The sequence below is a fragment of the Lytechinus variegatus genome, chromosome 3, assembly GCF_018143015.1.
Source record: "Lytechinus variegatus isolate NC3 chromosome 3, Lvar_3.0, whole genome shotgun sequence".
Lineage (NCBI taxonomy): Eukaryota > Metazoa > Echinodermata > Echinoidea > Temnopleuroida > Toxopneustidae > Lytechinus > Lytechinus variegatus.
In genome coordinates, this window is record NC_054742.1 from 718575 (window position 1) to 742950 (window position 24376).

The following is a 24376-nucleotide window of genomic DNA, read 5'->3' on the forward strand; positions in this document are numbered from 1 at the left end:
AGAGCTTGCTGTGAAACTTTAAAAAAAGATAGTTTACATATAACATGGTATGAACTTTCACATAATGTGCAGAATATTGCTAATTTTAGAATCCCGACAGAATCGTTTTCTATGAAGAGGCCAATATGACCGAGCAAAATTAAGAGCAATTCTTTAATTAGGCTTACTTGAAACAATGTGGTTGTAATAAATGTCAAATGATCTCATGACAGATGACCTCGGCCGATAACGCACAAACCCGTCTTAAGACGCCACTAAATTTTTCTTCCGTTACAAATGACTTTTTTCGCAAGTGTCCTAATTGGTTGCGATCTGAAGTACATTGTGATAATTCGCCATTAAAAAAAACTGTCCAATATTTAATCGAGATGACAAAATTGCACTGTTTGATAACATTGAAGTAAATTCAAATGTTCTTGCATTTTACGAATAAAGCTTCCATTTTAGAGCATCTTTGTCTGCATCACTTAGCGATTCATTTATACTAACTATTCATCTACTAATAAGAGAGAAAATGCATACATGTATTTGATTTAAGTTTCTGTTCTCAGTACAATGATTGACTGTACATAATATAAATTTAATTCACTGATCTTCAATATTGAAGTTCAACGTTTCTTGAGAATTATGTTTGTTTGGAGTTTTGGGGGTGGGTGCGTTTAATTAAACCATCGAACCGGGTTTTCATCCAATTTCCTGTGTGTACATATGTTTATGCATGTAAAAATTGTGAGATATTCTAATTACTCTCCTGCGGATTATATGGTATGAGTTCAAGTGAAAATACTATAGAGATATGAACTAACTTTTACAATTGGTTTTATTTCCATTGTTCTCGAATATTAGAGCATCGGATACGTATCATGTGAAGTGACGGTCTCATTTAGACTGAAGGCTTACCTGAATGAGAATAGCAGATTGTTTGATGGCCAATGCTGTGATAATGTAGATCGACCATGCAGTGACAGATGTGATAACAGCTTTGATCTCTGCTTCGGTCCCCCAGGAGAGTAAGTGTTGCATTCTGGGTAAATACAATGTATGAAAATAAGGATACAGAAATCAGCGATTATAAAGAATTAATACTATTGTAACATTATAACTCATAAGAGATAACCTATACCTCTTTAATAATTAGTAATAATAATAATAAATAAATACTTAAAGTATAACAACATTAATTATGATAATAATAAATAAATGATTACATAAATAAATAATTAGATCAAGATGAGAATAATACTGATAGTACACGAATGATGATAAGATTTATAAAAAAAAACTAAATAGTACTTTCCTACTCATAAAATGACACTCGATGGAGCTAAAGAGTAATCAATATAATTATAATGATGGGATGAAGGAAATTCTTTTTTGTGGAAATACACATAAGTACATATTCAAATACAAATAGCATACGAATGGTCGAATACATGTGCTCTGCATGATGCATTCCCAAACATTTCCATGTTATCTTAGTTGAAATCTAGTATATGAATAGTGTATAATATGAGACAGGCTATGACTGGGGGGTCCAAATATATGTTCATTATAGATTAAAGATAAGATGTCTGGTTTCTGCAAAAACTTTACGACCCCTAATATAAGGCAGTTTCCATGGCTTCCTGGTTATTTCAAGACTCATAAATGGTCATTCCTAAAATAGCACCCTTCATCTCCTTGCTTCAAACTAGCTGTAGATAGATGGAATGGACAACACCCAGTTGTTCATTTACATTCAGGTTGTGATATATACATGTGTATTATATTATAAGCTTTCTAGTAATCATGATTAAAAATATATCCATATGTATATTAGACATTGAGTCGGAAAATGCTTTCTACTGTAGCGGAAATTTAGGTCCGAATATAATTCAATTTCGAATAAAATATTTGGAATTTGAACAATTTAATATAAACCGTTTTACATGACATGTTCTGTTAGAATTAAAAATTGAAGAAAAAAAAAATCGTTTTTAAGAATGTAAGTTGTAAACAAATAAAGAAATATACTGCAAACGTCAGGTGAAACGTCTTCAAAGCTATGATGTATTTCAATTTTTCTGTAATCTCCCAAACATGACCAAATAATTACTTCTTTATTTCATATAATAAGGTCTGTATATTTTATTATAATATATAGATACTAATGACAAAATATCATGTCTATTTTCAGTGATATCGACATGGCGAATTGTCCTTACGGACGGTTACGAACAGGAGCTGTCTTTGACAACCAGGACGACTTCCAATTTCCTGAAATCCTCTCTGGAAACATTCCCAATCCGATGTTGATTAAGGTCCGGGAATGGGAGGTAAGCCAATAATGTGATGATAGGTGATTCTATTATGACTGTAATCTTAACATTTCAGTAAAAATTTAGTATTAACAAATTTAACTAAGTAGAATAGGCTTAGATCCAAAGGCAGCAATGAATGGGGTTTGGTGTATCCCATAAAGATTTAGTGTGATATCCAAGATGATAAAGAAGTCTTAGAGATAATTTTGGATTACATTAATCGAATAATGAATAATGAAACATGTTTTGCTATAATTTGTGAACAAAATAGAAACAATTGAAAATCATCACCAGTATTATTTACTTCTGAGCCGATGGAGGGAGGTGCACATGCCCACCTATTATATGGATTTCAATAATTTTGTTGCTGTCTGCCTGGAAACGGCGTATTATATTTGGGCATCCAAGTGACAAATCAAATGTAGATGTATATTATTTGAACTACATGACTAACTTTCAGGATCTAGATTCATGTTTCAGATGTTTAGTAAGTGCTTGAAAAATCCAAAGAGCTAACTGGTTAGGTAGCTTAATCAAATCAAATAGAAAATCCATGCATGGTCAGGGTTGACAAGGAGCTCAGTTAGAATTTGAAAGTCGCATTGTTTGTATCAATACAAAAACAAGACGTCACGACATGGACAACAAGCAGCCAGTAAACTCTTTGACACTCTCTTCAGGTGTCACTTCAAAAGCAATCGGCATACAATCTGACATATACCTTTCAACGCATTACGCATAATGCCGATTTTATCTTCCATGTGTGAAGAACCTTATTTGGCAGGCATTCAAATTTGTCAGGTAGTGAAATACATGACGATAAGTATCTACCACGGTTCTGTTCTATTCGTTTGAAGCATTTTTCAAAATTACATAAGTTTGGGAAATATAACATCTTTTTTAAACTCACTTCACTGGAAGAACGTATGTCATACCATAACTTACCATGAAGTATGACCTTTTTTAAGAAAATTAGAGAGACGACACTGTTAGGATTCACGTTTTCTCAACGGCTTGTGAACTGATTTCGAAATTCATGGTGATTTTTCGTTGATTTGAAAAAAAATACGTTTGTTTTATTTCATACAAACTTATGTCATGGCACTCATATAATTATATAACGATTGTTATCTCTGTCGTCCTCTGGCTTATCTCGTCTCACATGATCCTCATGGGGAGGGGTGATCTGTCTAGCTTGTAACTAGGGTAAACTGCTATTAATGATTGAAAGGATATAAAGTTTTATATCATGAAAAGGACATTAATATATCACATAACGATGATTGATCTTATAAATGATATTCAACGGTAAACATCATATTTCGAAATCTTTAGGGTATTGTGAGATTCTGGGAAAAGGGACACAGTGTTAGCAAGTCTTTCCTGAAACAAACTCCTAGGCATTTTTCCTTAACAACGGAACATAATCATTGAGACAAGGCGGATGGATTGGGGGTACTTCATCACAAAGTCAAACGGATAGACATCACTACCGCTGGTTTTTGAAACCGATAGGATAGTGGCCATGAGATAACCATCTTTGTAATTCTTAAATACGATGTCTTTCTTCTTTTTCCTTGACAGAGAGGTATCAGGGTAAAGGTCGGTGTTTGGGATATCGATCTAGGGCATGAACCAAACAGTGTCGACTTCTACACGAGGAATTTCGCCATCCGACCCGACATCAACTTGATCGAAGCGCCAATCTTTAGATACACGCTTACTGGTGATGGATACACAGAGTAAGAATTGATAAGGCTTCTCTATATAAAGCTGATTACTCGGACTTTGATAAAACATAGAAATAGACATAAAATCAAACCTTTCGATGTTGATTCTTCATATGACGCTAAAAGAGAAAGGTGCAACTGAAAAGATTCAGCTGGTCTCGTTTTAAACCAAGCTTAGAATAAGTGCATGGTATTCATGGTACAAGCAATATTATTTTTGGTTGTCGTTTATAAATAAAGTAATAATAACAACCAAAATGAGTCCTACCTATATTACTAATATCATGTAAGAATACTAAAATCGTGTAATTAATACAATTTAGTGATAGATCCGCAGGTAATAAAAACTTCAGATCACAAATTTTGTTGAAAACTTCGTCACCTTCGTCACAAAGTCTTCTACCGAGTATTGTACTCATCATGAACATATAACTATTTTTCTTCTCTCCAATATTTATGTCTTTGCCTTTTCTCTCGAATTTCTTCCATTTTTTTCAGAACGAAAGTGGAGATTAGAGTATATTGTTCTGAGCATTTCTATGGTGGCAGTTGTGATGTATATTGCAATCCTGGAGAAACGGGTCATTACAGTTGTAATATCCTTTCTGGCGTGAAGGAGTGCTTCCCTGGTTGGGTTGGACCAGAATGCGATGTGGTGAGTCTGCATAATAATGATGAGGGTTCCATCAATGACTATCCTTAAAATATTAAATCTATAAATTATCATTTCTAACCGTGTATGATCTGTAATGACAGAGGAGAGTCAATGCTAGAGTATAGAAGAGTCTATGATATCATTGTTCAGATTCGGGTTCGGTTTACTTGCCGCCATCTACCCAGAAGGTACAGTTGTATTTGGATAAACAATAAAATACGAAAGCCTTGTATTATGGGAAAGCGATTTGCTATCCCTTGCTGGAAAGCTCCCCGGGTGTGGAGAAAGTCCATTCATTATGAGCGGGCTCTCAAGCATTAAAAGGAAAAAAAATATCTTTGCTAATAACATTTAAAAGACAAATGATCTAAATTCTCAATGTATTTGGTCGGTGTAATGATGAGTGCATAAACATATTTCCAACACCGACAACAACCAAAGGTATATTCGATCGATTACAATCATTAATCTACTGAGCATAATTTTATAACATTGAAGACCACAAAATGGCGCGATGGCGCATAGGTAGGAGCATGGACCTATCGTAATAGGTCCATGGTAGGAGCGATCATCAGGTAGCCTGAAGGAGTTTATTCGCTAGTCTAGTATGGTCAGGGATATAAACCCAAAACAACAGGACTTAAAATTCTCTGTTTTCTGACGAAAATCTGTCTATTCCTGCTTTGTGTCTTCAGTTTTGGTGAAAAAATGAATCACTTTCAATGTATGCGATTGATTAAAATTCTTTGTTTTTCCCCTTTTTTCGGTTTTCTGAACAGAATGTAAATGAATGTGCATCTCGACCGTGTATGAACGGTGGTACTTGTGTCGACTTGGAAAACGGATATGAATGTACATGTGTGGACGGAGCAATAGGTAAGGGTTCTACGATTCTACAAAAAATAGGCTATATCGTATATCGTCCATCCAACTCCTTTCTTATTCTTTATATTGAGCGTAAGTAGTCAATAGAGGATAAATTTTGAATGGGGATTGCCCTCCAAGAAAGTCAATCACACAGCAAGTGTCTTATAATTGGCATTCTTACATCCTTACATTCCATTCTTGGAACCTGGGACCATTCGAGTAATTTCAGGCATTTACCGGATGCCATCCATGGCGCTTTGACCTAAAGCTCAGCCGAGGCTAATTCATGTCAGTAATTGTCCGCCGAAACAAAACGTCTCATCCGACATGTCTGGTAAAAGTAATTTAACTTCCTGAAAGGTAAATGTTTTCAGTAAGTCATTGTCGACATAAATTTATGTATTTTCAGGAACCCACTGCGAGCACAATCCTGATGACTGCAGAGGAGTCGAATGTCTACACGGCGGACAGTGCATTGATGGCTATGCGTCCTTCACCTGCCGATGCCAACCTGGTTACACCGGGATCATGTGCCAGTTGAACATTGACGAGTGTGCATCATCGCCATGCAGAAATGGTGCACTATGTCGAGACCAAGGAAATGCCTATTCATGCTATTGTCTGGCAGGATTCTATGGTGAAAACTGTCAACATGAATTTGATGAATGTAAAATACTAAAACCCTGCAGGAATGGAGGAACATGCTATGACAGAGTAGCATCCTTTCACTGCGAATGTATGACAGGATTCGGTGGTCCTGACTGCTCCGTTAACCTTGATGAATGTGCAAGCAGCCCGTGTGCGAATGGCGCTCAGTGTATCGATTCGGTTGCTGGTTTTATCTGTCTTTGCAACGAAGGGTTCCGAGGACTTCTTTGCGAGGAAGACGTTGATGAATGTGCAAGCAACCCTTGCGAAAACGGAGCAAGGTGTGTTGACTTGGTAGACTCATACGAATGCCAGTGCCTTCCAGGATATCTTGGAGAGAATTGTCAATTGGAATCAGATGAGTGTGCTAGCAGTCCTTGCTTAAACGGAGGCAGGTGCTTAAATCGAATAAACGAATTTCGATGTAGATGTCCAGCGGGTTACAGTGGAAGCAGGTGTCAGGTCAACGTCGATGAGTGTGAAAGTTTACCATGTTTTAACAATGCCACCTGCACAGACCAAGTTGATGGTTTCCAGTGCCAATGTACACCAGGGTTCACAGGAACAACTTGCAGGATAAATACTGATGAATGTCTCAGCTCTCCTTGTCAGAATGGAGGTCAGTGTATTGATGGTGTAAATGGATATTCATGTGAATGCAGACCAGGTTACTACGGAAAGAACTGTAGAAGAGACATCAATGAATGCGCGAGTGATCCTTGCAAAAACGGAGCGATTTGCCGTAACTTAGTTGACGGCTACGAGTGTGAGTGCATGGTTGGGTATGAAGGGAAACACTGCACAACCAACATCAACGAATGCGCAAGCAATCCCTGTCTTAACAGAGGTTCATGTATAGATCAGATCAACGGATATTTCTGTAGATGTAGGCCAGGGTGGGGTGGGCGGCATTGCGAGATCAATGCCAATGAATGTTCAACGGAACCATGCATGAATGGAGGACGGTGCATTGACGCTGTCAATGGATTCTTCTGCCGTTGTCGACCAGGATTCCGTGGCCGCCGGTGTGAGATCGACAACAACGAATGCGCAAGCAACCCATGTTTGAATGGAATGTGTTTAGATGGGATTAATCGATTTATTTGTCACTGCATACAGGGCTTCACTGGAAAGAATTGTGAAATTAATATCAATGAATGTGCATCTCGCCCATGCAAAAATAATGGAATCTGTCGAGATGGTGTGAGTGGATACACTTGCGTTTGCCCAGCAGGCTACGGAGGCAAGGACTGCCACATTAACATCAACGAATGCTCTACTGGTCAGTGTCAGAATGGAGCTACGTGCGAGGATGGAATCCACGGATTTACCTGTCACTGTGCACCTGGATTTGAAGGTATTCTCTGTGAAACGAACATTGATGAATGCACAAGCAGACCTTGCATCAATAATGCAAGATGCATTGATGGGGTCGACAGTTACAGATGCGAATGTTTGATCGGGTACGAAGGATACAACTGTGAAGTCAACATCAATGAATGTGCTTCAAATCCTTGTCGTGGATTGTCCACCTGTGTCGATATGATAAATGCGTTCCGGTGTGACTGTATTGACGGATACTTCGGCAGCTACTGTGAGACTGAAGTCAATGAATGTCTAAGTAACCCTTGCTTGAACGATGGACATTGTGTCAATCGTTTAAATGGTTACAGATGTAGTTGTCAACCAGGATATGAAGGCCCTCACTGCGAATTTAATATCAATGAATGTAGCCGTCAAACTTGTCAAAACAACGGCAGATGCATAGATGGCGTTGGCAAGTTCTTTTGCTACTGTCGTTCTGGATTCCGGGGGAAACACTGTGAGGAAAATATCAATGAATGCGTGAATCACAAGTGTAAAAATGGCGCAGGTTGCAGAGATGCGTTGAATGGCTATTCTTGCATGTGTACCGAGGGTTATACGGGGATTTTCTGCGAAGAAGACATCGATGAGTGCAATTTAATGATCGAGCCTTGTCCACCTGAAACTCCATATTGTAAAAATCTTATCGGGACCTATGAATGCTCGAACATAGCTCCAACCACAATTCCACCACCAACAACTACCGAAGACCCATGTGGGTCAATGCCGTGTGAGAATGGGGCCACCTGCATATTCACGTCAGAAGGAAAAAGGTACACCCCCATCTCTTTATGGGTAGATATTAAACATAAACATTTATAATAGAAGAAAAAATTATTTTAATTGGTACACTTAATTTTACCCCATTTTGAGGGGCAGATTTCTAAGCCCAGATGAATTAAAACGTGATTCAGGCATTTACAGTTGCATATAGGTAATTATAATTGTTAGAGAGATGAAATACACGACAAAGACAGAAACATATCTAACAGTAAAATAAACAAATAAAATTGTTTTTGTTTTCTTTTGATAAAATATGTTCTACCATTTCATCACCCCTCACTTCCTTAACATGAAAGTTAGTATTCATGAGGAATATGCTTCCCTCTCTTTGTATTTCTGAAATAGATGTATTTGTCCCGGTGACTTCGTGGGAGAAAATTGTGAGATTTCGTTTGGTAAGTACATAAAATTTGCAGTCACTGTGATATATCCATCAAAAGAGAGGTTAAATTTTCACATCTTTAGCATGGCCTTTTCTCAAAAGAGGTAAATTTCAATGGATACGTTAAAATTCCTGTTAAACTGGTTGCCTCCGATTCGACCTCCATGATTTTACTCATTCAAGATTCGTGCAAAAATGAAACTGACAAAAAACTTGTATCGTCCATTGTGCACGCATGATAATGTTTTGCAGGGCAATGCCTAGCAGGTGTGTTATAAAAAGAGCAAAATTTTAAGGTTAATTTCACTTGTCTTTATATTGCACATTACGACTTGCAGCTAACACAATTACTGAAGTGACACTTGAAAATCACATCGACCCATCACTACTTGGTATTGAGAAACGATTGGCAGAACTGATCCACACTGCTACAGGAAAAGAACCCCATATCATGGTGGAAATCGATATCGTCAATGCCATCAACGGGTCATCATCAATCACAGGGTATGAAATAAACTATTTCTCGTAATCAAAATATCGATAAACCCATGATTCCAAGAGTCAAAATATAACATCCTTACCAAAATACCAGCCGCACATGACGTTTTTAGCCTAATAGAGCGCTAACAGTAAGCCCAGTCACATCTTTCGGAATGTGAAGTCAAAACATTTATTTCAATGAGTAAGTAATGCATTAATGCAACATTAGGCATCGCTGCCACATTACCAGTTGTAACAAGGCCTCAGCGCATTGCTGTGCATCAGTACCATAGAGTTATTTAACTCTATGATCAGTACAGATTGTTAAGAGACTAAACAAATGAGGACGGTAAAGCTAAATTTTATCAGGGTTCTCGCTGAGACAAGTAGAAGCAATTGATGAAAATACTAGTGGTCCCTCCTTGGCATACACGCACAAAGTTTTGCAGTTGCGGACCTGTGAGTTACAACTATTGTGACTTTGCCATTTTTTGGCAACTACCATGGAACATTGATTTTCATTGGCTGATGACTCTTGTAATACCATATGGTAACTGTCACAATGAAAACGTTAAACGTCTGGACTTCACTGAGCTCAGCCCAATAGACTCGCTAGTATAGGGAGTGAAATAGACACGAAATGTCTATCTAAACAGAAGCTCAAGAGTCTAGTAACATATGAGATTGATATGGTATTTACCTGTGTTATTTTTCTATAGAACGAGTGGAGCAAGAATAAATTTTGATTTAAATTGGGTGAGGCTGAAAATCTGCATGCAATGCACTAAGGAGAGCACTGGTACACAGCGCACTAGTTTTCAAATCCACCTATACTACCGTTCGAAAGCTGCCTACTATTCGGGATACCTTCAGGAACAACTCAATGCCATCCCTCCATTCCCAACAGAAACAATCGAACGACTGTAATTCAAACTTACTCTACCTGGTGCCAGAGCAGAACGTCAAGATGTTTGGTGTTTAATGCCTTCAAATTCAAAAGTTCACAACTTTGATGGCTTCATATAACTATAATGGCACTCTTATAACCAAACTTGACGATCATGGGATGATGGGTGTATATATGTGACCCTGTGGGATTCACATGGTTCAAATGGGGGATGACACAATAGATCACCCCTACACCTTCTGAATCTAAACCAGTGATGACGACTTAAACTTCTGATTCAAGTTGCACCACTGCATCATCAGTTCATCACTATTACTCTAATAACCGCCATCGAATGTCTAATGAGGAACTTCATTCGAAGAGTATTTCAGACATAGAGGGAATATTTAGAACTCATCCACCACTTGATTGATATAATTACAGATAGTGTTTCATTGTATTCATAAAGGATTCCTGGCCGAAGTATTTGATATACTGTTTTACTATTTGATTTGTCTTGTTCATTACAGAATGCCGTTTACAACCGTTGCATTCAACATGAGCGTCTTCAATTCAACCTTCAATGAAGACTCATTAAAACTTGCCTTATTAACCCTCTCAAGAGAGGAACAAGATATTATCATGAGTCCTTATAAAATATTTAATGAAACACCAGTAGTGGTTGAATTCAAGAATCCAGACAGGGTAAGTCAATGTAATGAGTACATAATTCAATCGTCACATTTTTCATATGACATACATTACATAGCATTTTTGCTCTTAGAAGTTGAAGTTGAAGTAGACTCATTTGAACAATGCAATTATTCTCCATTTATAATTGTTAAAAAAACCCAAAAAACATGAGAAATACCTTATAATACTTCCAAGTAAATTTTGTGAGGTCTTTAGCTTGAATACTAGTACAAGGTAACACAAATTCGTCATATTTGATATTTACTCCTGATCAAACCTGGGTCAAGAATATGGTTCCATTGTCATAATGGGATAAGCCCGTCAGTCATAAGGACCATAAGTCATAATACTAACTGGTCATAAGGACCGCTAGTCATAACGTGTAAAATCCTATACCCAAAAGCTCGCTAGTCATAATAGGCAAAAGGGGTCGCTAGTCATAAGGTCATAAGGACCATGGGTCATAAGGTCCGATTTTCATAATGCAAGATAAGGGTTGCTATTCATAATGGACCATAAGGGTAATTGATCATAAGGATCGCCAGTCATAATCAACAATGAGGGTCGGAATTCATAATACTAGATGAGGGTCGCTAGTCATAAAAAGGAAGAGGCTACATTGATCATAAGGGTCGCCAGTCATAATAGGGGATGAGGGTCGCCAGTCATAATGGTAGAAGGGGTTCGCCAGTCATAATAATGGATGAGGGTCGCCAGTCATAATAATGGATGAGGGTCGCCAGTCATAACAATGGATGAGGGTCGCCAGTCATAATGGTAGAAGGGGTTCGCCAGTCATAATAGTGGATGAAGGTCGCTATTCATAATAGAACAAAGGGTTCGCCAGTCATAATAATGGATGAGGGTCGCCAGTCATAATAGTAGAAGGGGTTCGCCAGTCATAATGGTAGATAAGGGTCGCTATTCATAATAGTAGAAAGGGTTCGCCAGTCATAATGATAGATGAGGGTCGCCAGTCATAATAGCAGAAGGGGTTCGCCAGTCATAATGGTAGATGAGGGTCGCTATTCATAATAGTAGAAAGGGTTCGCCAGTCATAATGATAGATGAGGGTCGCCAGTCATAATAGTGGATGAGGGTCGCTATTCATAATAGTAGAAGGGGTTCGCCAGTCATAATAATGGATGAGGGTCGCTAGTCATAATAATAGATGAGGTTCGCCAGTCATAATAGTGGATGAGGGTCGCTATTCATAATAGTAGAAAGGGTTCGCCAGTCATAATGATAGATGAGGGTCGCCAGTCATAATAGTAGAAGGGGTTCGCCAGTCATAATGGTAGATAAGGGTCGCTATTCATAATAGTAGAAAGGGTTCGCCAGTCATAATGATAGATGAGGGTCGCCAGTCATAATAGCAGAAGGGGTTCGCCAGTCATAATGGTAGATGAGGGTCGCTATTCATAATAGTAGAAAGGGTTCGCCAGTCATAATGATAGATGAGAGTCGCCAGTCATAATAGTGGATGAGGGTCGCTATTCATAATAGTAGAAGGGGTTCGCCAGTCATAATAATGGATGAGGGTCGCTAGTCATAATAATAGATGAGGTTCGCCAGTCATAATAGTGGATGAGGGTCGCTATTCATAATAGTAGAAAGGGTTCGCCAGTCATAATGATAGATGAGGGTCGCCAGTCATAATAGTGGATGAGGGTCGCTATTCATAATAGTAGAAGGGGTTCGCCAGTCATAATAATGGATGAGGGTCGCTAGTCATAATAATAGATGAGGGTCGCCAGTCATAATAGTAGAAGGGGTTCACCAGTCATAATGGTAGATAAGGGTCGCTATTCATAATAGTAGAAAGGGTTCGCCAGTCATAATGATAGATGAGGGTCGCCAGTCATAATAGCAGAAGGGGTTCGCCAGTCATAATGGTAGATGAGGGTCGCTATTCATAATAGTAGAAAGGGTTCGCCAGTCATAATGATAGATGAGGGTCGCCAGTCATAATAGTGGATGAGGGTCGCTATTCATAATAGTAGAAGGGGTTCGCCAGTCATAATAATGGATGAGGGTCGCTAGTCATAATAATAGATGAGGTTCGCCAGTCATAATAATGGGTGAGGGTCGCTATTCATAATAATGGATGAGGGTCGCCAGTCATAATAGTGGAAGAGGGTCGCCAGTCATAATAGTAGAAGGGGTTCGCCAGTCATAATAATGGATGAGGGTCGTCAGTCATAATAATGGATGAGGGTCGCCAGTCATAACAATGGATGAGGGTCGCCAGTCATAATGGTAGAAGGGGTTCGCCAGTCATAATAGTGGATGAGGGTCGCTATTCATAATAGTAGCAGGGGTTCGCCAGTCATAATGATAGATGAGGATCGCCAGTCATAATAGTAGAAGGGGTTCGCCAGTCATAATGGTAGATGAGGGTCCCTATTCATAATAGTAGAAAGGGTTCGCCAGTCATAATGATAGATGAGGGTCGCCAGTCATAATAGTAGAAGGGGTTCGCCAGTCATAATAATGGATGAGGGTCGCCAGTCATAATAGTAGAAGGGGTTCGCCAGTCATAATAATGGGTGAGGGTCGCTATTCATAATAATGGATAAGGTTCGCCAGTCATAATAGTGGAAGAGGGTCGCTAGTCATAATAGTAGAAGGGGTTCACCAGTCATAATGGTAGATAAGGGTCGCTATTCATAATAGTAGAAAGGGTTCGCCAGTCATAATGATAGATGAGGGTCGCCAGTCATAATAGCAGAAGGGGTTCGCCAGTCATAATGGTAGATGAGGGTCGCTATTCATAATAGTAGAAAGGGTTCGCCAGTCATAATGATAGATGAGGGTCGCCAGTCATAATAGTGGATGAGGGTCGCTATTCATAATAGTAGAAGGGGTTCGCCAGTCATAATAATGGATGAGGGTCGCTAGTCATAATAATAGATGAGGTTCGCCAGTCATAATAATGGGTGAGGGTCGCTATTCATAATAATGGATGAGGGTCGCCAGTCATAATAGTGGAAGAGGGTCGCCAGTCATAATAGTAGAAGGGGTTCGCCAGTCATAATAATGGATGAGGGTCGTCAGTCATAATAATGGATGAGGGTCGCCAGTCATAACAATGGATGAGGGTCGCCAGTCATAATGGTAGAAGGGGTTCGCCAGTCATAATAGTGGATGAGGGTCGCTATTCATAATAGTAGCAGGGGTTCGCCAGTCATAATGATAGATGAGGATCGCCAGTCATAATAGTAGAAGGGGTTCGCCAGTCATAATGGTAGATGAGGGTCCCTATTCATAATAGTAGAAAGGGTTCGCCAGTCATAATGATAGATGAGGGTCGCCAGTCATAATAGTAGAAGGGGTTCGCCAGTCATAATAATGGATGAGGGTCGCCAGTCATAATAGTAGAAGGGGTTCGCCAGTCATAATAATGGGTGAGGGTCGCTATTCATAATAATGGATAAGGTTCGCCAGTCATAATAGTGGAAGAGGGTCGCTAGTCATAATAGTAGATAGGGTTCGCCAGCCATAATAATGGATGAGGGTCGCTATTCATAATTATGGATGAGGGTCGCCAGTCATAATAGTGGAAGAGGGTCGCCAGTCATAATAGTAGAAGGGGTTCGCCAGTCATAATGATAGATGAGGGTCGCCAGTCATAATAGTGGATGAGGGTCGCTATTCATAATAGTAGAAGGGGTTCGCCAGTCATAACAATGGATGAGGGTCGCTAGTCATAATAATAGATGAGGTTCGCCAGTCATAATAGTGGATGAGGGTCGCTATTCATAATAGTAGCAGGGGTTCGCCAGTCATAATGATAGATGAGGGTCGCCAGTCATAATAGTAGAAGGGGTTCGCCAGTCATAATGGTAGATGAGGGTCCCTATTCATAATAGTAGAAAGGGTTCGCCAGTCATAATGATAGATGAGGGTCGCCAGTCATAATAGTAGAAGGGGTTCGCCAGTCATAATGATAGATGAGGGTCGCCAGTCATAATAATGGATGAGGGTCGTCAGTCATAATAATGGATGAGGGTCGCCAGTCATAACAATGGATGAGGGTCGCCAGTCATAATGGTAGAAGGGGTTCGCCAGTCATAATAGTGGATGAAGGTCGCTATTCATAATAGAACAAAGGGTTCGCCAGTCATAATAATGGATGAGGGTCGCCAGTCATAATAGTAGAAGGGGTTCGCCAGTCATAATGGTAGATAAGGGTCGCTATTCATAATAGTAGAAAGGGTTCGCCAGTCATAATAATAGATGAGGGTCGCAAGTCATAATAATGGATGAGGGTCGCCAGATATAATAGGATTTATTTATTGGAAACATTTCTTAATAACTTTGGCGCAATCTCAAAATGTATCACTGCAAGGAAAAGACTCCCTGCAGATTATTCAAATCCAAACGTTAACATATATATATCTCAATTAATTATGATATCAAATTATTTGGGATAAGATGAGATAGGCCTATCCAGCCATAATGATTATGCATTCTCCTTTGGCGACTTGCTGTTTTGAAATTGACTGCGGTATGGTTTCGAATTGGGAGGGTGGGACTCGGGTTAGGTAAGTTCGAAATGTTTGTGTGTGTTTGTGGGGGGGGGGGTTAACATTGTACTGGTTTATTGAAAAGGACGGCAAGGGGAGGGATTGAGCCTCTCATGGTCCCGGTTTCCTGGGTCAGTCAGAATATCAAGGAAAAGTAATATTACATTTCAAGATATTGAAGGTCAAGTCGCAAGAAAAATGTTGACTTAACGTTAAAAATTTCTTATAGATTTATTTATTTAATCATTTATTAAAACATCTTTATACAGGATAAAATGTTCAAATAAAACACTGTTTTTCAACACGGTCCTGTTACATCAAGAATATGAAATAACAATAAAAATGTATACAAACTTAATTAAGTTAAGATACTGAATATGCTTAATTTAAAATAAAAGTTGCAAAAAATAGAGAGAGCAGGAAGAAAAATAGTGTGGTTTAGTATATGGCAGAAGTAGAGAGAGAGAGAGAAAGAGAGAGAGAGAGGGGAAAGAAAGGAGTACAACAGCATAATACAGAATTAACTAGACAGTTAAGTATACAATAAAATATGGATAAAAGGTCAGTCTACTGTTAATTTAAAAATACTTGTTTTTGTACGACCTCTTGAAATGTAGGAGGTTAGAAATATTCTGGAGTTCATTTGACAAGGAGTTCCATGTCTTTATTGCACTAAATTTAAAGGATTGCTTGAAACTTTCAATATTTGGCTTATAGGTAATACAGCATTCAGTGAATCAGCATTACGTGTATCCATGTCTATCAGTAAATAGTTCAATATCATTACAGAGTCTAATAGGGGCAAGTCCATATATACATTGGTAGAAGCTAAAATACATAAAAAAATCCCTCCTTGTATCAAAAGATTGTCACAATTTCAGTTAAATCTGTACAACTAATAGAAAATCATATTCTTTCATTACAATACGTGCCGCTCGCCTTTGCAGTCTATTAAGTTCCCTGTTTTTCAATGAACAATTACCCCAAACGGAACGAGCATGATCTATACATGACTGATTATTTTTTTCAATAAAGTATTATGTAAGTCTGGTTTAAGAGTTTTACTTAAATGTCGTAAAGCATTTAACTTATTGATCTACATAGATGTTTGACATGAACATTTCATATGAGATTATTATTAACTTCAACACCTAAATATCTTACAGAATTAACTTGTTTGAGTTGCCATTAAGCTTTATATAAAATTTTCCTTTGTTTTTTTAATAACGAGTTGAAATAAGCATAATACTTATTCTAGTAACATTGATCTTTAAACAATTGTTTATATACCACTTATCAATTTCATGTAAACATACCTGTAAATCGCATTGAATTGTTATGTAGTATTTTATGTAGTATGTATTTAAGTTCCTGTTATCCTTTCAGTCATTCACATTCACTTGTTTACAAACTCCCCCAATGTCATCTAAGAATCCAAAAAACCCAATGCCATTTAAATCCTAAACCTTGACCATTAATGACCAACCTCCAGTGATGTCAGCTAACTTCAAGGAAGAAGTAGGACTCACACTTCCAGCCCGAGTCACTTGCACAGAGCATCACCACACCCCTTATACCAGAGAAAGTTTGATAGACAGTTACCTATAGACCAATCAGAACAAGTTAACATCCCCCACCTTGAATTGTTACACCCCAAAACTAATGATATAAATAAGACTGCTTGATTATTGAAGAATAGAATACAGAAGAATACTAGACCCACGCTCATCCAGATAGAGAATCGGAAATGTACACAATTACATAATCAGCAAAAATATTACAAACATGCAGCAGCACTGGCGTAAATCCCGGGGGATGGGGATATACCCCCCCCCCCCTTCAAGGAGGGGGAGATGGCCCGAACAAACACCCCCCCCACACACACACACATACACACACTTTCTACGAAAGAAATGAAAAAAGTATCACAAGAGATAATTGTTCTATTGGTGAAAATTCTTCCTAAAATACCGCTAAACAAATAAAACAATATTATTTAATCATAAAATGCAAATAAAGAGCCAGTTCACCATTTCCAAACGAAATACTTATGTCATTGAAGAGAAACCCCGGTTTCTTCAAATTCATCAATGTTGGGTCTTTGGGAAGGGATTAAGATGGAATGTCAAAAAAATTGAAACATATAATAAATCCATTAAACCATCATCATGATGGGATAAAAAAAGATAATATTGGAGGGGGTTGCCGTATGGACACACAGTGGCGTAACTAAGGGGGGCATGGGGGGCAGGCCCCCCCCCCCCTCCAATCAGCTGAACAAAAAAACAAACGGGGAAAATGAGAAAAGAGGGAGAATGGAAGAGAAACGTAGCGGTGAAGAGGAAAATATTATTCATTATAATGTTATATTATATGATAATTGTTACATTACATAAGAAACATTGTAATCATACCTTTATGAAACATAATTTGCCCAGGGCCTACGTCTTCATTGTTCCTGGTGCTCGCATTGTCTGTTTCACGAGATATATAATCCTGTTGTACTAAAACATCCCGTTTTCAAGTCAATATAAACCAAATATGTTTCCTAGCACTTGAGTTATCACTGTTTTATTTAGTGACATAGCTTCTTTTTCATGACTCAAAAAGTGATTGCCCCATGTTAAGGTCTTCGTATCTATGAAACATTTCCTTCCATTATTACGTTCGCTTTAGTGGATTGGTGAGATATGACAGCTCTTCATGAATTTCTAAAATCTGTCTTTAAAATATCCCTTCTCCTAATCTGAATAACAAAAAAATTCAGCTCTCGCTCGCATGATTTGGTTAATGAAATACGTATATGGTCCTTGTTAATTCATACAAAGAAACCTTAGAATGCCCCACTATAGGTCTATATTATTTAAATTTTCAGCTCGCGCTTCGCGCTCGCAATATTTGTCAGATGCGTTTGATAATCAAAATTGCAATGACTGCAAAAAGTGTTTCATGTGTTCAGATGTAATTCTAATAAATCAGCAAGCACTTAGCACTTGCATAAGATGACTATGGTGAGATATGCATACTCTAAGTGGATTCCTAAAATATATTTCTTAAAATCTCGCTGTTTGTGGTCTAATTGTGGTCAGTATAACCATGATAACTGGCAATCACTCAGTGATTCAAATATTTTGCTGGCGCCCCCCCCCATGCCGTGACCCACGGTACGCCACTGTGAAAGTTATCAAACCATTGTCCTCATCCACTATTATGACTGGCGACCCTCATCCATTATTATGACTGGCGAACCCTTTCTACTATTATGACTGGCGACCCTCATCCATTATTATGACTGGCGAACCCCTTCTACTATTATGACTGGCGACCCTCATCCACTATTATGACTGGCGATCCCCATCCATTATTATGAATAGCGACCCTCATCCATTATTATGACTGGCGAACCCCTTCTACTATTATGACTGGCGACCCTCATCCATTACTATGAATAGCGACCCTCATCCATTATTATGACTGGCGAACCCCTTCTACTATTATGACTGGCGACCCTCATCCATTATTATGACTGGCGAACCCCTTCTACTATTATGACTGGCGACCCTCATCCATTATTATGACTGGCGAACCCCTTCTACTATTATGACTGGCGACCCTCATCCACTATTATGACTGGCGATCCCCATCCATTATTATGAATAGCGACCCTCATCCATTATTATGACTGGCGACCCTCATCCATTATTATGAATAGCGACCCTCATCCATTATTATGAATAGCAACCCTCATTCATTGTTATGAATAGCGACCCTCATCCATTATTATGACTGGCGAACCCTTTCTACTATTATGACTGGCGACCCTCATCCATTATTATGACTGGCGAACCCCTTCTACTATTATGACTGGCGACCCTCATCCATTATTATGACTGGCGAACCCCTTCTACTATTATGACTGGCGACCCTCATCCATTATTATGACTGGCGAACCCCTTCTACTATTATGACTGGCGACCCTCATCCATTATTATGACTGGCGAACCCCTTCTACTATTATGACTGGCGACCCTCATCCATTATTATGACTGGCGAACCCCTTCTACTATTATGACTGGCGACCCTCATCCATTATTATGACTGGCGAACCCCTTCTACTATTATGACTGGCGACCCTCATCCACTATTATGACTGGCGATCCCCATCCATTATTATGAATAGCGACCCTCATCCATTATTATGACTGGCGACCCTCATCCATTATTATGAATAGCGACCCTCATCCATTATTATGACTGGCGAACCCCTTCTACTATTATGACTGGCGACCCTCATCCATTATTATGACTGGCGAACCCCTTCTACTATTATGACTGGCGACCCTCATCCATTACTATGAATAGCGACCCTCATCCATTATTATGACTGGCGAACCCCTTCTACTATTATGACTGGCGACCCTCATCCATTATTATGACTGGCGAACCCCTTCTACTATTATGACTGGCGACCCTCATCCACTATTATGACTGGCGATCCCTATCCATTATTATGAATAGCGACCCTCATCCATTATTATGAATAGCAACCCTCATTCATTGTTATGAATAGCGACCCTCATCCATTATTATGACTGGCGAACCCTTTCTACTATTATGACTGGCGACCCTCATCCACTATTATGACTGGCGACCCTCATCCATTATTATGACTGGCGACCCTCATCCACTATTATGACTGGCGACCCTCATCCATTATTATGACTGGCGACCCTCATCCATTATTATGACTGGCGAACCCCTTCTACTATTATGACTGGCGACCCTCATCCATTATTATGACTGGCGAACCCCTTCTACTATTATGACTGGCGACCCTCATCCATTATTATGACTGGCGAACCCCTTCTACTATTATGACTGGCGACCCTCATCCACTATTATGAATGGCGACCCTTATGATCAACGAACCTTTTTCCTCCTTATGACTGGCGACCCTCTTCCTTTATTATGACTAGCGACCCTCATGTTTGATTATGAATGGCGACCCCCATCGTTGATTATGACTAGCGACCTCTATGAACAAAGCCCCTTATGAATAGCGACCCTTATGACTATTATGACTAGCGGTCCTTATAACTAGCGGGTATTATGACCAGTGGTCCTTATGACTGGCGGGTGGACCCCTGTCATAATTGGCATTTTGATCCACGTTAACGGTAAGAAAAAGCATAAACATGTAACTAAGCAAAAGTATCTCCATGTATATTTTCTTTTCAGACGTGGTCAGAACGGAACTGGTTTGTCATATTTCTTCTCTTTGTCTTACTAATATCAGCTGCAGTATTCGGCATCTGGTACTTGGACAAGTAAGAAATAGTGTGTATGTGTATGTCTAATTGTTGTACTTTACACAGTACAGGAAAAATAATTACCAGCTTGTTCCACCTTACCCCCCCCCCCCCACCATCTCTTTCTTCCTAAACCCTCTCTACACCCTTCTCCGCAATGAAGTTGAGGGATTGGCGAAGCATAGTGAGCGGGAAGCATTTTCAAATTATCATTTCAGTTTTTAAACATATTAAAACTTAAAAAGCAAATACTGAAAATTCAATGGAATTTGGTATTTTAAAGTTATGCACTATTTCTGAGACAATTCAATGCATATCATCACGAATGTCCATTGATCGTGCTGACGATGCCCCCCCCCCCCACACACACACAAACTTTAAATGAATTAATTGCATGAAATGGAATCAACATCCTAGCTGCCCCATGCATACAAAACATTATTAACTGGGCCTACTGTACAGATAGGCAATAGTTTCTGTAACGTATTTAGTGAAACTAGAAACTGGTAAACCATAAATGACCAATGTAATCTTTATATTTATATGGTCATGATGCTAAATCTTGAAAGCAACTTTTCCATCCAACTTTATAGTTTCTAGCGTTTTTCATTTTAATTCATTTATTGATACAAGTTCAGTCAGGATTTGATTTTAATTGACAGTAACTACCAAACACCGATATTCAAACAGCTGTTAAACTACTGATTACGATCAAGGGATTCTGGAGACTTTGCTCAAGCTTTAAAAAAGTAGTGTCTGTAATTTGTTTGTATTTTAATTGTGTGCCTTCAATACGAGTCTAAAACTAAATTACACCTGAAAGTAGACGTTCGATTTAAGGTAGTTAAAGTCACATCACAGGCTCATGGAATTTGTTGTCTGTACTTATAATCTGCTTGTCGTTTCTGTTGGTAAGGAGAAATCTTATGGGAATCTAAGTTTTGTTTATATTGTAATTAAATGATGTTGCTTCAAAAGTGAAAACTACTTCTTAACCTCACGGTGTTCCAATTTCTCCCTCTGTTCCCTCTCTCCAGGCGATATCCGGCATGTGAAGGGGAAAGCAGAATGGGAAAATGGAAACGACTTTTAAACATCCCACAAGAGAAGACTGCAGAAAAGAAATGATCTTCAAGGAACTTTTAAAAAAGTAGTTTGATTTAATTAATGAACATGTTATGCTATCCTTCAGTTTTGAGCAGCACTTAATACAAAGTTGGCAAGAAAACTCACCCTTTATGCCCTTAGATTGCGCCTTTCAGAATTCTCATGGGTTAACAGGACATGAAATCCCAAGTGTCAAGCACACTCAGGGAAAGATCGAGGAATGTTGGAATCATGGAGGGCAAATGATCGAATTTAAAGGGAGAGTTTCCAGTTCCCCCTCCCTAATTATTCTATTTGACTCCTAACAACTTCTGATTAGTAAAACAAAAGCACGGATGGGGGAAAATAATTCATTCCTGAATACAAATTATAGGGCCCTCCATGGGGGGGGGAGGGCAGAGTGCACATTCTTCTAAATAAACATGCACTTTCCCCTCTGGTCTTGTGCCTGTAGCTTAAAACTAAGGTGGTGTCATACCTTGGCGTTTTAGACAGCGTATGCCCGACGTATCAAAATTTCTCTAAAACGTCGGCATACGCTGAACTTTGTTTTTTTTTTCAACTCTGGGCGTATACTTAGCGTATTCATAACGAGTTGGACGTATACATAACGTATTAGTAACTTATATCGAACGCTTCGTTAACTTATAAGTAACGTATTCCAACGAATGCTTAGCGTATTGCTGGCGTACACGACTTATGCCCTACGATAGCCTAACTTACGCATAGCGCGCGGCAGCGTATCGCTGACGAACACGTGTCTCTCGAATGGCATGGGCATCTGTTCACCATGAAGTCTTCATGAGTTCTGATGGGTTCCTCCTGCACCTTTATACGTTGTCAATACGTCATTATACGGTAGCTGTAAGTTATAAACACGTTCAGTAAGTTTTGTGGTCGTCCGGAGCACGTCTTCTTACGTCAATATACGTTGGAGTTAAGTTACACATACGTTCAAAGCACGTTACTCATAGGTTAGAAGTAAGTTTTAGGGTACGCTGGACATTATCTCGACGTACATCGACTTATGAGTAACTTACGAGTAACGTGTGTCAACGTGTATCAACGATCGCGTAACTTGCCTACAACTTATTGCCCGCGTATGCAGAACGTATGAGCCATACGCTGGCATACGTCGAAAAATTTTGTGCTTGCACAAAATTTTTCGACGACCTCGCCGTATGACGACGTATACCAGCGTGTTTTAGCGTACTCTTAACGTATGCAAAACTTACCCGTAACGTATTCGACATACGCCAGCGTATTCGCCAAATTCCTCATACGTCGGGCATACGCTGTCTAAAACGCCAAGGTGTGACAGCGCCATTACAGGAATATATGCTTTTGATTACTGGATTTTCTAGTTTGTTCCCCAATCCCCCTACGTGATCATAGAATATTACAGAATAATCTAATGACTTGAAGGGGAAGTTCACCCTGAAGAAAACTTTGTTGTAAAAATAGTAACAAATATTGGTGAAGGTTTGAGGAAAATCCGTTAAAGAGTAAGAAATTTATTAGAGTTCAAAGTTTTGGAATTGTGACGTCATAAACGAGCAACTGCCCCATGTGTCATGTAATGTAAAATACATGAATTTCAAATTTTGTATGGTTCCTGGTGACTTAATTTTGTTTTTCTATTCATGATCGGGTGTGAAATGATTTGTCTTTTGATATACAAAAGGTACAGTGAAAACCATTTTCAATTTTCTGAGAAAATGACATTTCATTCATTTTTTTTACCATTCGCTATGTAGGAATGCTGCTCGCATATGACGTCACAAAGCAAATAATTGAAATTCTAATAACTTTTTAATTATTTGATGATTTTTTCTCAAACCTTCGACAATATTTTTTATTATTTTTTTCTGCTATTTTTACAATAAACTTTTTGTCATGGTGAACTTCCCCTTTAATTTCAATAACACTCAGAAATTGAAAAACAACGTTTTATCTGAAGTGCAACTATTATGCTTTATACGGGACTTAAAGCATTAGAAAGGTATGGAAAACAATGAACTTGGAGATGAATGATGAGACAAAACATTTATGATTATTTCACATTATCCTGCTGTAGATAATTTGAAGACCCCCAAATCGAAATTGTTTTATTACCTGATTCTAAACACATGGGAAAATTATACTGAATTGTTCATTTTCTGTGAAGTTGTTGCTTGTACATAAATGCTGGGTGTGCATGTGTTTTTTTATTCATACTTCGAAAGTAAGAGTTCTGAACAAACTGAAATTATTGTGGGTATTACCTGAGATAGATAAGATTGGTGTACGCAAATTGAATTCCTTGAACATGTTAAATCCAAGTATTGTTTTTCATTTATTAAAATAACATTGTCAATTGAAACATCGCTCCTGGGTTCTTGTGAAATGAATATAAGTTGAACAGCACAGTAGTATGTTTCCTGATTAAATAAAATGAGTTTGAATTGATTAGAATCAGTTTGATGCAATGAGCTAGAATTAAAATATTGTTATACTAATATAAGTATTAAGGTAAACTTGCATGCTCACAGTGAATATTGTAAATATCCCTTTTTTATAATTATCCTGGAGAACTTCTGGAACTTTCATATAATGTGCAATAATAAAAGTATCAAACTTAATATATTTTCTAATTACATAAG

At 38.6% G+C, this 24376-nt stretch overlaps 1 protein-coding gene across 1 annotated transcript in view; it reads left to right on the top strand.

Moving 5' to 3' along the window:
- The window catches only part of LOC121409916 (fibropellin-1-like), a 36243-nt gene extending 13961 nt beyond the window's left edge, over positions 1–22282 (top strand). Inside the window, exons 2-12 of the mRNA XM_041601698.1 lie at positions 847–1010; positions 2177–2315; positions 3885–4042; positions 4529–4685; positions 5465–5561; positions 5962–8338; positions 8694–8743; positions 9069–9234; positions 10627–10801; positions 20557–20645; positions 21665–22282. Of these exons, the coding sequence (XP_041457632.1) occupies positions 847–1010; positions 2177–2315; positions 3885–4042; positions 4529–4685; positions 5465–5561; positions 5962–8338; positions 8694–8743; positions 9069–9234; positions 10627–10801; positions 20557–20645; positions 21665–21755 (3663 nt within the window). The 3' untranslated portion in view covers positions 21756–22282. The remainder of the gene's footprint in view (positions 1–846; positions 1011–2176; positions 2316–3884; positions 4043–4528; positions 4686–5464; positions 5562–5961; positions 8339–8693; positions 8744–9068; positions 9235–10626; positions 10802–20556; positions 20646–21664) is intronic.
- Positions 22283–24376: the final 2094 nt, after the last annotated feature.